At 42.9% G+C, this 15,768-nt stretch overlaps 1 protein-coding gene across 12 annotated transcripts in view; it reads left to right on the forward strand.

Annotated features, from left to right (window-relative positions):
• The window catches only part of SETD4 (SET domain containing 4), a 92,872-nt gene that overhangs the window by 59,165 nt on the left and 17,939 nt on the right, over positions 1–15,768 (forward strand). For 10 of the 12 annotated variants that reach the window (XM_044250954.1, XM_044250957.1, XM_044250952.1 and 7 more), the window contains 7 exons: positions 1,106–1,201; positions 5,291–5,328; positions 8,229–8,317; positions 9,498–9,927; positions 11,978–12,152; positions 13,837–13,918; positions 15,166–15,246. In XM_044250954.1, the coding sequence (XP_044106889.1) occupies positions 1,106–1,201; positions 5,291–5,328; positions 8,229–8,317; positions 9,498–9,927; positions 11,978–12,152; positions 13,837–13,918; positions 15,166–15,246 (991 nt within the window). Of the gene's footprint in view, positions 1–1,105; positions 1,202–3,523; positions 3,555–5,290; positions 5,329–8,228; positions 8,318–9,497; positions 9,928–11,977; positions 12,153–13,836; positions 13,919–15,165; positions 15,247–15,768 lie in introns of those variants that run through there. The other 2 variants (XM_044250960.1, XM_044250959.1) reach the window with 2 other exon arrangements.

Raw genomic sequence — 15,768 nt, forward strand, 5'->3', positions numbered from 1 at the left:
CATTTGTATACCATCATTGGAGAAATGTTTCTTCAAGTCCTTTGCCTGTTTTTTATTATTTTTATTTTTAATTTAATTTTTTTTCTTTGCCTGTTTTTTTAATTGGGTCTTCTTTTTTCATATTAGCCTTTATAGCTGTATATTTCCCTGTCTCACAGTTCTGAAGGCTAGAAGTCCAAAATTAAGGTGTCAGCAGGATTGGTTTCTTTGCAGGGCTGTGAGGGAAGCATCTGTTCCAGGCTTCTCTCCTTGGCTTGTAGACAGTGTCTTCCCCGTGTTTCTTCTGTCATCTTCCCTCTTTGCATGCCTGTGTCCAAATTTTTCCTTTTTATAATGACACTAGTCATATTGGAATAGGGGCCACCCTAATGACTACATTTTAACTTGATTTCTCTTGTAAAGACCCTATATCTCTAAAGTCATATTTTGAAGTACTGGTGATTAGGACTTCAGCATAGAATTTTGAGGATACAAAATTCAATCCATAATTGATGCCTTTTATTTATTTTTCTTTCCTTTATACTGGCTAGAACCACTAGTACAATGGTGACTGGAAGCGTCTTGTTCCTTGGCTTGTTTCTGATCTTAGGGGGAATGCACTCAATTTTTCATCATTATGTCAGCTGTAGATTTTTTGTTAGATGGTCATTATCAGGTTCTTTCCTTGCTTGTTGGCATTATTGATCAGAAATGAATATTAGATTTTATCAGATGCTTTTTCTGCTTCTTTGAGATGATTGCATGGTTTTTTACTTTTAGTTTATATTATTTAGGTGTTACTTATTCTCTTTTATGATAGGACCATCTGTCTGAGGCGGTTACTTTTTATTTATTCATTATTTATTGTTTTGAAATAGCACAAGCAGGGTATAGGGAGGAGCAGAGGGAAGGGGGGAGAGAATCTTCAGCAGGCTTCATGCCAAGCATGGAGCATGATGTGGGGCTTGATTTCACGACCCTGAGATCCTGACCTGAGCTGAAATCAAGAGTCAGATGCTTAACTGACTGAGCCACCCATGTGCCCCTGAGACAGTACTTTTTATAAATGGTGCTCTGATTATGTAGTGATTTTAATCACCATTTTTTTCTTTCTTCTCTTGATTAGTGAATGAGAGCTGCAAGCCTGAATTTATAGAGTTTAAGAAGTGGCTGAAAGACAGGAAGTTTGAAGATACAAACTTAATACCTGCTTGTTTTCCAGGTAAGGTCTGGCATCAATTCTCAGGACTTTGCTCACGTGAGAGACATGTGGGCTCAGGTGATCGGAAAGCAGGGGTAGTTCTTGAGGGTGGGCGGGATTCTCTCTGAAGCACATCTCCTGTTGTGTGTCAGACTTCTTCCTTTGTAGCTATAATATTGATTTATACCTTACTTTGTTCTAAAAATAAATTGAATGGCTTTTGGGGAGAAATTCCAAAATGGTAAAATAATATTAAAAATTTAAAAAAGGGAAATGAGAATAGAAAAATAAGAGGAAGGCAGGGATAAGAATAATACATAAAAGCCGTGATTCTAAGATCTTGCATACTTGTCAGAGATCAGCCACAAAGTATAACTTATCTTTCCAATAGTGAGTCCATTTATATGATCAGTTACCTGAGTCTTTGTATTCTGTAAACAAAACTAAGTTGTTACTCAACAGAAGTGGGAACTTCTGGAACTTAGACCTGAGGGAAATGTCTTCATTTGGTCTTCATAGGGAAGACATTTCTGTAATGTGACACCCTTATCATCATACTCGTAGTGATTTCTTGGGATTTTCAAGCCATGCAGGCTGATGGGATTATCCCATAGCTCAGGTGAGTCACAATTGTTTTCCAAGGGAAGGAGGTGCTTTTCTCTGCTGGTGTGGCTGGAGGACAGATGTCCTTAGGGAGGCCTGAGCAGATACTGCTCCCTCTGCCTGTTCGTGGGTGTGCTCCCCCGATGTTAAAAGAGGAGCCTTTTGTGTGGCCCTAGTTCAACAGTCACCTAAGCAGAGGTAGATTAACATAATTTTCTGGAATTGAGCTTATCATTGGAGTGTAGGTTAGCATTTTCTTCTGGAACATTCTCTGGGTATGTGCCTGCATTCAGCACCACCCAGTTCTGTCCAGATGTGGGCTTGAGGATGTTACCATGGGGAGGGCCTTCAAAGGGATTCTGGGTCTGCTGTAGCGTAGAGACAGTTGTGCAGTCAGGGCCTTGAAGTTTTACAGCACAGGGCAGGTGTGGCTCTTTTATAGAAGATTAAATCCTACGCCTGTCTGCTCCCTTTCAAGACTGATATGATTAACTACCCATTAGGTAATTTAGCTTTGAGCAGGTTAACTTCCTTTTACATTGTCAAGATAAACGATTTATCACGTGTGGCCGTGGTTGAATGAGGTGATGTGTCTAAAGTTGTTCCGTATGCATTATGACAACTTTGGCCTAAAACGCTTGCTTCGAGCCATTACTTGTTAGGGCTGCTCCTATTTAAAATGGTAAACTATTTTTGTCAGCCTCTAACAGAATGTTTAACTTTCTGTTTTTATGTGTCAAGAAGCACAAAAACAGGAAAAGTCACATTGTTAGATTTTACTGGATGGTGTTCTTCACAAGGTGGTCTAGAGAAAATAGTGTCAGGAGTGGACTTAGGCCTTTGGCTGATCTATGCCTCAGGAGTCACTTTGACTTAAGAAGGATAGGATTAAAATTATCAAGCAGGGACTGGCATATGTCTAAGTGGAATGCCTGAAAAGAAATAATCTATCTATAATTTGGAGCAATGAAGACTTAACCTTTTTTTTTTTTTTTTTTTTTTGACTTAACCATTTTTAATGGTACAACTCTTTCCAGGCCCACCTCCAGATTCTTGGTCACAGAGCAGCTAAAGTACAATGGTTTGGTAATGATCCTAGCCCACTAGTTCCAGTTCTGGGGTCAGGGAACCTTCTGTCTTACTCAGTTTTGGCTGCTGTAACAAATTACCATAGACTGGGTGACGACGAATTCCTTCCTCACAGTTGGGGGCTGGGAAGGCTAAGATCAAGTTATGGGCAAGTTCAGGGTCTAGTGAGGACTGATTACAGATTTGCAAATTACCATCTTCAAGTTGGGTCCTCACGTGACACAGAGCTGGGAACTGGACAAGCTTTCTGGTCTCTTACTGCTATAGTAGGCACTAAATCCCATTCATGAGGCTCTGATTTTATGACCTAAACATGTATCAAACGTCCCTACCTCCTAATGTCATCACATTGTGGGTTGGGATTTCAACATATCTTCCCTAAATGCTTTATATACCTTTAGCTTTAATATGTTAAGAGGGAACGTTTATGGGAGTCTCTCAAAATGTACAAAATTCTGGGGAATTAATCTTAGTTTGTGGAGGGCCAAGGCAGGATTTCTAAGTTGCAAACAGGATTTATGCTTTGGGAATTGACCCCAGTATTCGTTTTTGCCACCAAAAGAACTGGCCAAATCTGGGTCTCCGAGGTGGACTTATGATAGTAGAAATTTTCAGGTGCAGGAAAGTCTATAATAAGTTTTCCTTTTATAGGATCCTAATGGCCACTTCCTACCTTGCCTTGGTAAGTGCAGGTTACTGTGATTTGTTTTCTGATACTGGATGCTGTACTGTAGAAATACAGGTGAAGTATCTTCCAGATTTATTCCATATGCCACATTCTCTTCATATATGTATTTGAAGAGAAATTTCCACTTAATTTAGCACATGAGTCTTTTATTTATTTATTTGATTTATTTATTTTTGAAGATTTTATTTATTTATTTGACAGAGAGAGATCACAAGTAGGCAGAGAGGCAGGCAGAGAGAGAGAGAGAGAGGAGGAAGCAGGCTCCCCGCTGAGCAGAGAGCCCGATGCGGGACTCGATCCCAGGACCCTGGGATCATGACCTGAGCCGAAGGCAGCGGCTTAACCCACCGAGCCACCCAGGTGCCCCAGCACATGAGTCTTTTAAAGAATGACCCCATAGAAATAAAATCCTCCCATTAGTAACTCGTTCCAGGAAGGGTTCTGGCCCACAGGAATGATTAACTCTGCTATGGCACACATGGAAGAAATTAAGTTTTTGAAACCAAAACCAGGTGTCTGAGTAGATAGTATGCCTCTGGGTGGATAGATGAGTTAGGACTCATCAAATCAGACTTGCCAGACATCTGATCCAGGATCAAGGCAGGAGTTCCCTCCATGAACTGGGAGCTCCCAGTAGACCTGCAGGGCTTGACCTTTGCTGAATTATATTCCTTCCTAGTTGAGAGAGAAAGAAAAAGATCAAGGACTATGAATTTGAAAAAGTGAATATTTTGTACCCCGTAGGATAATTATAGGTCATAGTGTACCTAGGCGTGCCAGAAGAGCTGCTGACTGTTACAGGAAAGGAGCCTTGGGCTTAGAAGTGTAAATTTCTGGGCAGTAGTGGTGTTGACAGTGTAGCTGGTGAAGTTATGTGCTGTGACTGCTCTGGCCGAGGCCTTGGCTCACAGGGAGGAGGTGGTCTTGGATCTCCCCTGTTGAGCTCACCCAGTCAAGAAGAGTCTAGTGGTTTTCATGGTCAGGGAGGGGCGGGTGTAGTCCACTCAGCTTTGCGGGAGCTGGGTGGATTTACTGGTCAGCCAGTCAAAGAGGCCTCAAGATCATCATTGGGAAAACTGGGTTTGGTAGTGGGTAAAAGTGGTTTGAGGGTTTAGCTTTTCAGGTTGGGTGGGCATTGGGAGTAGGCCCCCAGCCCAGTGGGCTGGCCGCAGGGGAGAGGGTCCAGCTTGAAGGACACCCAGTCCTACTGGGTAACACTCCCGGTAGCAGGTCTGTATAAAGTTGATGATCTCTAAGTCTTCACTCTTTGCTCTTCAGGGGTTATAAGCCCAAAAGGAGGTCAGGACATTTTCTGGAACAGCTTCTTGATCTCTTCCCCCTGGGAGTCAAAGGATGAGAGAGAGATCCACCTTCAGCTTGGTGTAATTTGGAGGTTCAGTAGCATTTAAAAAAACGATTTATTTATTTATTTGAAAGAGAGAGAGAGAGAGAGTGAGTGAGCCAGAGCAGGATGGGGGAGTACAGAGGGAGAGGATCTTCAAGCAGACTCCCCACTGAGCTCAGAGCCTAACGCGGGGCTCAATCCCATGAAATCATGACCTGAGCTGAAACCAAGAGTCAGATGCTTAACTGACTGAGCCACCGAGGCACCCCTGTTCAGTTGCATGTTTTATTTAAAGTGATATCCTTAAGATCTTGAAGATATTATAAGTTTTTTGTTTTTTTGGACATTGTAGGATTTTTACCTTTTTTTTTTCTTTGTGTCTTAGGTACAGGAAGAGGGCTGATGAGCAAAACATCCCTGCAGGTGAGAATTTCTCTAATCCTTGAAATCTAATGTAGATTTTGCTACTTTGTTTTTGTGAATTCAAATCAAGTAAATTAAAAATATTTAAGATACACAGCCATTTTTTACCTAATGATAGGTTTGAATATAATTTTGTCCGTTAGCTTTAAGTTTGCTGGATAGGAGACAAACCCAAAGTAACAGAGTGGAACTTAATTTTGTTCTCAAGTAAACAAGCCTGGATGGGCAGACCTGGGCTGGTGTGGTGATCCCATGGCCGTGGGAGGCCCAGACTCCTTCAAGCTCTCTGTCCACATTCTAAAGGAAGTCCCTTATACTCAGGTTCAGGGAGTAGCTCCTGGAGCTTGAACAGCAAGATGGAACAAGGGGGTGAAGAAGGACAGGTTTCCTTTTTTTGAGAAAGTTCCAGTCCTATCACATCTGCCAGTGACTGGGTACACAGTCCCCCTGGCTGTGAGAGAGGTCCCTTGCACAGTGACCTCCCGATAGGATTGCACTAACGGCAGGAGAGAAGGCATGTTGGATTGGCAACTAGCTGCCTCTGCCACAGCAAACTGTGTAAAGCAGACTTTATATATATATTTTTAAAGATTTTATTTATTTATTTATTTGACAGAGATCACAAGTAGGCAGAGGGGCAGGCAGAGGGGGGCAGGAAGCAGGCTCCCCGCTGAGCAGAGAGCCCGATGTGGGGCTCAATCCCAGGACCCTGAGATCATGACCTGCCGAAGGCAGAGGCTTTAACCCACTGAGTCACCCAGGTGCCCCTAAAGCAGACTATATTTTAAAGAGCCAGGGGAGGGAGCGGCTCTCATCTGAGAGGGTGTGCTTAGTATGCCAAGTATAAGCCTGAATAAGCTTAAACCTGAGTAAGCAGTGGGCAGAGCCTCAGAGCCTGTCCCAGGATTATCTTAAGCTGGTGGTGGGACCCCCTTGGCTTGTTTCCTAACTTGGAAAATGAGGAGGTAAATGGCATAGATGATCTCCAAGGTCCATTTTAAATGTTCTTCCTATGCTATTTAAAGGATATCTAATGCAAATTTTCTGTGAAGCTAGAACTTAACTTTTTTTTTTTTTTTTTTTATATTTTATTTATTTATTTGACAGGCAGATCACAAGCAGGCAGAGAGGCAGGCAGAGAGAGAGGGGGAAGCAGGCTCCCTACTGGGCAGAGAGCCCGATTCGGGGCTCGATCCCAGGACCCTGGGACCATGACCTGAGCCGAAGGCAGAGGCTTTATTTAACCCACTGAGCCACCCAGGCGCCCCTTTAGTTCCTTAACTTTGAAATCCAGCTATCACTTACACAGTTAGCCCAAAGAACGGTACTTTTTAAGTTGCATTTCTCTTAGGCTACTTTTTAAATTTAAAACTTTATTTATTTACTTATTTTTAAGATTTTATTTATTAATTTGACAGAGATATAGAGAGCACAACTAAGCAGAGCGGCAAGCCGGGAGAGAGGAAAGCAGGCTCTCTGCTAAGCAGGGACCCTGGAATCCTGAGGGCCGCCACTTAACTGACTGAGCCAGCCAGGCACCCCTAAAACTTGGTAATTTTAAAACATACCTGACAAAATTTACTATCTTAGCCATTTTGGAGTGTACAGTTCAATAATATTAAGTATAGTCACATTGTACAATATTTTTATTTTTTGAGGAAACATAATTGTGTTCTGTTTTGGGAGGGGAGATCTATTTCTCATGTATATGGCAGTAAACGTAGGTAGTCTTTGTTTAGATTATGGAATGATAATTGGCAGTTGCTTCACATCTTTCCAATATGATCTTTGGTTAAACTTTTTGAAAACTGGTACATATTTTACGCCTGGTGAAATGCACAGATTTTAAGCATCCAGTTTGGTAAGTGTTGATCAAGAGGTTTACTGTAGTCAGGATATAGAACATTTTATTATTTATTTATTTATTTAAAAGATTTTATTTGTTTATTTGACAGAGATCACAAGTAGATGGAGAGGCAGGCAGAGAGAGAGAGAGAGGGAAGCAGGCTCCCCGCTGAGCAGAGAGCCTGATGCGGGACTCGATCCCAGGACCTTGAGATCATGACCTGAGCCGAAGGCAGCGGCTTAACCCACTGAGCCACCCAGGTTCCCCATATAGAACATTTTATTAAGTGGCTTTATTAAAATCAGAAAATTGTGCGATGTTGGAGCAGGAAGGGACTGTAGTGATTGTCCAGCTTGATCTTGATTCACACATGAGGAAACCAGAAATGGAACCCAGAAGATTATTGGCTGAGATTTTTTAACCAGCTTAGATGCCAGTTACAGTGGAAGCTGGGATCTTAAATAACGTCAGACTTCTTAATGCTTTATTTGTTTCTGGTGTCTGTGACTTGACATCTTAATTTTTCTTTGTGTTTCTGTCTCAGTGGGAGGAACTGAAAACTCTACTTTTGCAGGTGGTAAAATGAGACCCTTGTGCTGGCTGGGCTGCCCTTTTCTTAGTCCGTTTTGGCACAGGTCGTATGGAGAGTAGGCCTTTGCTGGGAGTAGTCACTGGACACGTGGATTTCACCAGATGGAGTTACTGCCTATTTCTGGTTTCTGCCTATTTCCTAGAACACTGTTTCCTGGTATAAGAAAGTGAAGGAGTGGTAGGATCTGTCCAGAGTGTTTCCACATTCCTTTCTGGTGAAGGGCTGACTGCTAGTGGATGTCGGTCGTATGATGACCCCTTCATTCTTGTTGGGGTTGTAGTACCTGCTGTTGGAGCAGACTTGCCTGCATCCGCCGACTTGGGCTTGGGAGCCAGACGGTTGGTGGGCTCTTTGGTGTCTATGGTTGGGTTATCCTGGGTTCTTAGTAGATAGTCGTGGACTGCAGGACACAGGTCCTTCTCAGAGTGCAGGTGTTCTAAACTTTACTTTCTTTTTGGTAAGGAGGGACAGATGATTATTTCGTTGCCTGAGAGTTGCCTGCTCACCACGGACACAGTGATTAGAAGCTACTTAGGGACGTACATTGCTAAGTAAGTGAACATACACATGCTTGTCTGGTGCACGTGCTTGTCTTGTAAAGTCTGCAGCATTGGCAGATAAAGTCCTCTAAGTAAGGCATAGTTTGTTAGGATGAGCCCCTTTGTATACCTCATACATGTTTGAAGTGCTTCAGAAGGTTTATTCTGTTCTCGAAGTTGTGTTCTTAATTCATTTTAAGCTGCATTTTTAAGGGTTTTAATAAGCTGCCTGGGATGTGGGCTCCAATCCTCATCTATCACTTACTAGGAAATGAAGATAAAGTGAGAGAATAGATGGCCATCATTCTGAGTGCCCCGAGTCCTCCTCGCCTGTTCTCCACATGTTCCTCTTATTTTCACCCTTACTGTATTTGCTTGAACTCTCCCTCCACTACGAAGGGCTGTTGATGTTACGAAAGTGTAGTTTTGTTTAGCGTAGAAGAAAGGAGGCCAGAATAGGAGAACTATTTTCTGGCTTTTGTTATAGTGGGTCTTTGTTCTGCGGAACTTTCTGAGGACAGCTTGAATGGGGTCCGTAGCAGAAGGGGTTTCTAAATTATGAGGGTTGTAAGATTGTATTGTTTCTTCTCAGAGTCTACGTTCTGGACTTTAAATCTCCTTGGCATGTTTTTATGAGGGCAAATGTATCTTTATTGGCCTGAGTAAAAGCAGCGATGCTCTTGTATTAACATTTTCTACGTCATTCTGAAATTTTGAGCAGGCTATTTTCGCGGTATAGGAATCTGGACTTTGAAGGTTTAATGAAAACTTTTGATATAGGTTCTTTTCCACCAGTTTTTGCCCCCACCAAGTTTGATACCTTTTATCCAAGCAAAATAAGTGAACTTGGAGCAGAAGCTTTACAATTGGAGAACCAAGTCGGAAACAAAGAGGTTGCTTGTAAAAAGGATTCTCTTGCAAACAAAGCTGGAACTTGGGGTGGTGAGACAGCTCTTGTCGCCGCTCATCAGTGTGACTTGCTTAGGGCATTTACGGTGGGATGCGCTCTGGAGAGGAAAGTCTTGAGGAAGCAAAACCCTCTCCTGGTGCACGGAGTAAGCTCAGCGTGCGCTGACAGTTTGGCCACAGTCCCTCTGGGAGCAGAACAAACCACTAGGATACCTGTGTCTCTAGCTGATTCCATATTTTGAATAAAAGTAATTCTTTTAATCTGGCTTGTGTTTTTTAAAAGGTGCCAGCCTCCTCCATCTCCTCTTCTGGCTCTGTGCACCTTTTTAGTTTCAGAAAAGCATGCTGGGGACCAGTCTCTCTGGAAGCCTTACCTGGACATTTTACCAAAGGCCTACACCTGCCCCGTATGTTTGGAGCCAAAAGTGGTGAATCTTTTTCCTGAACCTTTGAAGGCAAAGGCTGAAGAGCAGAGAGCCCGTGTGCAGGGGTTCTTTTCTTCCTCCAGAGACTTTTTCTCTTCCCTGCAGCCTCTGTTTTCTGAGGCTGTTGAGAGCATTTTTAGCTACAGTGCCCTCCTTTGGGCTTGGTGCACAGTCAACACCAGAGCTGTGTACATGAAGCATGGGCAGAGGAAATGCTTTTCTCCAGAGCCGGACACCTACGCGCTCGCCCCGTACTTGGATCTGCTGAATCACAGCCCAGATGTCCAGGTGAGACATAAGACAAACATGTTCTGTTTGATAGGAAGGACTCTGACATGTAGAACCTGACTTGGAAACCACAGAGGGAGGTGTTGCTGGCTTTAGGGAAATCTACCTCCACCATGTATTTTTCTGACTTTTCTCCCAGCCCCCTTTTCCTTTCTGGCATCCTGTTCTTTTGTTTTCCCACTCTGCTTTCCAGGCCAGCAGAGCTATATCCCTTGATACAGCCTTAACCAGCAGCAGCCCCTCACCCCCCAGCTTTGGTGCAAAGTTCTCTTTCCTCTTGGCTAGTATGGGGACTAATGTCCTGACTGCTCTCCTGTCCCATTCCTTTTTACACCTGGTGATATTGCTGTCACTATCTATCTTGGCTGTGATCAGTGATTGACTTGATGTCTCCGTCTCTGAGCTGTATAAGGATTTGAAGGGACTGTGCCTTTTTCTCCCTGTAACCCAGTGGAGGGTCAGGCGCCTAGTAAAGACTTGATAAACCTTTGCTGAATGGATGAATATTTGTGGGGAGAAGGAGTCTGGGAAACATTAAAGAATCCCTCTTTGGGAGATAGTCATAGATCTCGTCTGCAGCCCTTTCCGGCTATCGCACATAAAGGTGACGATTTAGTGTAGGCATGCTGAGGTAGGTACCTGGCTTTGAGGGCAAAGGTGTCCCTATGTCAGCTCACCTGTAACCTGTTCAGGGTCTGTTTAGAGGTACACTGGCTGGGCCCTTGCTCACGCTCTTCTCTTCGTACTGCACCCCGCCTGGAGAAGATGGTTGGCCCCCCGGCTAGCCCACGTACTGGTGCGAGGCGAGCATAGGGAGGCCCGTACTGTGCTTTCTCAGGCAGAGGCAATCTCCTTGTCTGTCTGCTTGCTACTGTTGAGAAAGATGCATTTCTGACAATATTCAGCAAAGGAGATGGAGGTTTGATGGCTGTTTCTGTGGCTGATGTTGATGAATTAATGTCGGCGCCGTGCCTGTAAACGGGTGCTGGACACAGGGCTGAGTCAGTCCTCACTGGGGTGACTTTATTTGTATTGGGCTGTTAGTGCGTTTGTGCTCCAAGCCAGTGATTCGACAGCCTTCGTAGGGGCCCCACAAACTACAGCCTGTGGGTATGTGGCCCAGTGGCCCGCAGAGCCTAAAATACTTGCTCGCTGGCCCTTTATGGAAAAAAGATTGTTGACCCTTGGTCTCAAGCGCATTACCGCTGGCTTTTGGCAAGTAACTGGAAACCGTGGCCCTAATCTGTTGATGCTGCAAGCTGAGAATTTCAGCCCGGTTCCTCCTCCTCATCCTCGCTGGGCTTTACTGTGGAGTGTGGCGACCTCAGCTCTTGTACCCGCTCCTCAGTGTGGAGGGCAGGTGGGTCATCTTGGTTCTTTCCTCTGCAGTCTGTTAACTAACAGAACTGTCACAAAAGCCATATCATCGTGTCAATCAGTATCCTGCTGCCCGAACACTGTGTATTGTGAGGCCTGAAATTCATGTGTTGCCTTGACATCTTTGGGCATCACAGGGCCCCAGGGGTCTGACTGTGAGTTCCTCTGCTCTCCCTGGATATGTCCCCCACCCAGAGGGAAAGGCTCCATCACTCGGCCCTCAGCCTAATGGTTTCTTCCTTCTTGCCTGCCTCTTCATGCGAGCGCTCACATCTCCCCGCACGAGACGGGGTCACTTCCTGTTACTCCCAAGCCTGCTTCCTGAGGCTCCTGCAGGTCCCACAGTTCCCAAGCGTAGCCCCTGTGTGGCTGGGGTGTCCTTACCTAGGCTGTATATGTGACTAGTGAACCACTCTCTGGCGTACCTGTCCGCTTTCACGTGTCCTGCATTTGGCCATCCTGAGAGCCCTTGGGCAGGCCACCTCCCCCTCACCAAGTGGGGACGTGGAGGCACCCAGGAGCCCCGAGTGCAGGGCCGCCATGTTCCCACATGTGGTTGAATTCACACTGTGATGAGAGTTTGAAAGCTGCATCTGACTTTAATACAGCAAACTTAATATTTTCGGTTTTATGCTTGGCTTTAAAAAAATCATTAATGATTTTTTTTGCCTAGGTAAAAGCAGCATTTAATGAGGAAACTCGCTGTTATGAAGTCAGAACGGCTTCAGGCTGCAGGAAACATGAACAGGTGTTCATCTGCTATGGCCCCCATGATAACCAGCGGCTGCTCCTGGAATATGGATTCGTGTCCATCCAGAATCCTCATGCTTGTGTTTATGTCTCAGCAGGTTGGAATCAGCTTTGTTCTTATTACGAAGATACAGTTCTTTTTTTTTTTTTTTAACGCCATCTGAAGATGTGGATTTTTTTAAGCTTTAGTAAAAATGGCAAAACCTTAAAATGTGTATCATTTATTTTCCCCTAGGTAGGGGGAAGACACTCACTGACCATGTAATTTGAATGTCGAAGTGAAAAACAAGGCTCTGGTCACTACTGAGGAAAGGAAGAGCTGAGAAAAGTTGTTGCATTAGGTCAGACAGTAGAATGGGAGAAAAGAAAGACCACTGAGGAAATGAATATAACATTTAATATATAATATATTAATATTACTAATCAATTAGTGTAGTAATATTTTAATAATTAATAAGATGGGAAGAAATGGTAACTTTTGTTCTGAGACATTATCACTGTCACTAAATACAGGATAGATTAGAGAAACAAAAAACTTAAAAAATTAAATTTAAGCATTTACTGTGTGATTGCTTCTCGGACTTTTGGCTAAGATCATGTCTAGTATCTCTTATCAGTTTGTATGAGGAACTATGACAGGGATAAATATATTACATAGTTATTGTCTTGGAGGTTAATGCCATGATGATATATTGATTTCATTTATGTTTTTCTGTGACCTACTAATTAGCCATCATCAGTATTACTATTTTTGAAAATAAGAATTTAGCTGTTAAATTAATGCTGTGGAAATTCCAAATACAGTATTAATAACAGTATATAGAAAAATGTTTCTTTCTCCCTTCTCCTGAAGCAGCAGAGGAGTAGTTTGTAGGCCATCAAGATATATGGCTGGAGATTTACTGACTGTATAATTTGGGGTAGTTTTAATATAAGCTGTATGAAGTAGAAACTTGTTCAAGGTGAAACTACTTTGTCCTATGGGCAGAATAATAGTGTTATTTCTCAAAATAGAAATTAAAAGCAGGGTGTCTTAGACAACTAGCTTTGAAATTAGCCTCCTGTTACCAGAATAATTTTAATATTGTTGACCATGAAATACCGATTTGCGAAGTTTGGACAAAATTTACATTTTAGTTATTTTTACATTTATAAAACCAAGACATAGAAATATAAAAGAGATTTTTAAAAACAGAAAAATCAGTCATTACCCTGCTATCTTAACAAGCTTTGTTAATTTTTACATGTTCACTTTTAATTGCTTATGATTATAATCACTAATACCCAGTTTCGAAATCTGACTTTTGGAAACATCATAATAAACAATTCTTCATGTTTGTAGTGGGTAGTGGGTTTAACTTCCTGCATCTGCCACTGTCTTAATTACCAGGTTTTGTGGATTAATTTGCTTAGTGGGAATGTGTGTTGAGGTTATGGATGTTTTCCTCCCTGCCCTGAAATTCTGTAGCTTTCCAGGGCCTAATCAAGATCTTGATTTGGACTTGATTGGAGCTTTTTGGTGTGAATTAGGAAAAACTGTTTACACATCTTTTTTTTTTGAAATTTTTATTTTACTCTTTTTAAAATTATGTTCAGTTAGCCACTGTGTAATACATCATTAGTTTTTGATGTAGTGTTCAATGGTTCATCACTTAATGCACAACACACATTGCATGTCTTTAATTGTTGGTGGAAGGGAAAGTAATTGTAGAAGGCCCACACTTTTGTCTGATGACACTCTAAATTTCCTTTTTCTGTTTCCTTTTTTTTTTCTTTTTGTAGATCTACTTGTTAAATATCTGCCATCAACAGATAAACAAATGAACAAGAAGATGTCCATTTTGAAGGATCATGACTTTATAGAGTAAGTGTTTTTTCTCTCTCTTAAAATTATTTCTTCAGGAAACTGGTAAGAAAATTGAGGTAGCATTTCTAGAGATATGAGATACCTCTTGACTGTATCAGTTGACACATAGGTATTTATTGAGCATTTACTATGTGTAGTAAATTGTGCTGCATGTGGGGCACACAAAAAGTGTAAAGATACTTTTCAAGAAACTTACTTGGGGACATAAGATACAAACTTGAAGTATTATTGTACTGAAAGAAAGCCCTGTTTGTATGGATTGGTAGCCCGGTGTTTGTCTCCAATACGTGGTCAGTGGGATGGCATTGGGCTCCTGCAGGCGAGGCTGGCTCTCGGTCAGTCACTCAGTAACATGGTGTAGGCACTTAGGGTGCAGGACTGGGGGTGCTGACTGGGCGATTCCATGCCAAGTGGAGACTCTCAGATTTTCTTCTCTAAATAAAATGAAGTTTTACATGGTTCCAGCAGCAGTGTGAGGGCACTCTGGCTGTGTGGCTACCATTTGTTTGATGTCCAGGGAGCGCTGATTCTTCATCTTCCATCTCACTGGGACCTGTGGCACTGACCCTCTTCCTCTGGCTTCCTCAACCAGATTTTAGTTCCTTACTGAAATTAGGGGGAAAGTTGTTTTTTTTATCCCCCCCCCGCCTTTTTTTTTTTACTTAAAGACTTATTTGAGAGAGAGAGGGAGAGGGAGCAGAGGGAGGGGCAGGCTCTCCACTAAGCAGGGAGCACACGGATGTAAGCCTTGATCCCAGGACTCTTCGGGATCATGACCTGGACTGAAGGCAGACCTTTAATCACCTGAGCCACCCCAGCTCCCCTTTTACATTTTCTTTTTTTTAAATTTTTTATAAGATTTTATTTATTTGACAGAGAGAGCATAAGTAGGCAGAGCAGCAGGCAGAGAGATTGGGGAATAGGCTCCATGCTGAGCAGAGAGCCTGATGCGGGGCTTGATCCCAGGACCCTGAGATCATGACCCGAGCCTAAGGCAGAGGCTTAACCCACTGAGCCACCCAGGCGCCCCTATATTTTCTTTTTAAACAGAAATGATTTTTTTTTCCTGCTCTGGCTTTGTTCTTAAGTATTTACAGACTTACTTTTTTCTTTTGCCTTTGTGACCAAGACACAAGTTACATAATGTTTAGCCCTTCAGAGAGTGTTTGGCTCTTCACCCATTTGCCACGGTGTCATGGAGTACTGAAGTGACTGGTGTGTTCTTACTTGTTTTTATGCTTTAGAAATTTAACATTTGGATGGGATGGACCATCTTGGAGGTTACTCACAGCTATTAAGTTGTTATGTCTGGAAGCCGAAGAATTGTAAGTGTCATCTGTGTTGGTTGTGAGCTGTAGTTACAACCTGTATATAACCTTGGGGCTTCTCTTGGCGTACATTCAAATACCCAGCCTGGGAGGAGAAAGGAATGCCATTGTATAACGGGAGGCTTATTCTTTTTGGAACTTGCCCGTGTCCTGAGCATTTCACTTTTAAGTTTTTACCATTTCTGGAATCTGGCTTTAGAGTCAAAATCAGAGTACATGACCCTGAGAACTTTTTATTATCAGGTATTTTTTTCCCTGGTGACCTGCAGTTGTTGAGAGTCGATTTTTTAAAAAAGATTTTATTTATTTATTTATTTGAGAGGGTGAATGCTCATGTGACATGCGAGTGGGGGAGGAGCAGAAGGAGAGGGGGAGAGAGAATCTCAAGCAAGCTCTGTGCTCAGCGTGGAGCCCGACACAAGCTTCAGCTCAGGATGCTGAGATCATGCACGACCTGAGCTGAAATCAACAGTCAGATGCCCAACTGACTGAACCCCTCAGGAAACCCTAGAATAAATA

Source organism: Neovison vison, chromosome 6 (genome assembly GCF_020171115.1).
Source record: "Neovison vison isolate M4711 chromosome 6, ASM_NN_V1, whole genome shotgun sequence".
Lineage (NCBI taxonomy): Eukaryota > Metazoa > Chordata > Mammalia > Carnivora > Mustelidae > Neogale > Neogale vison.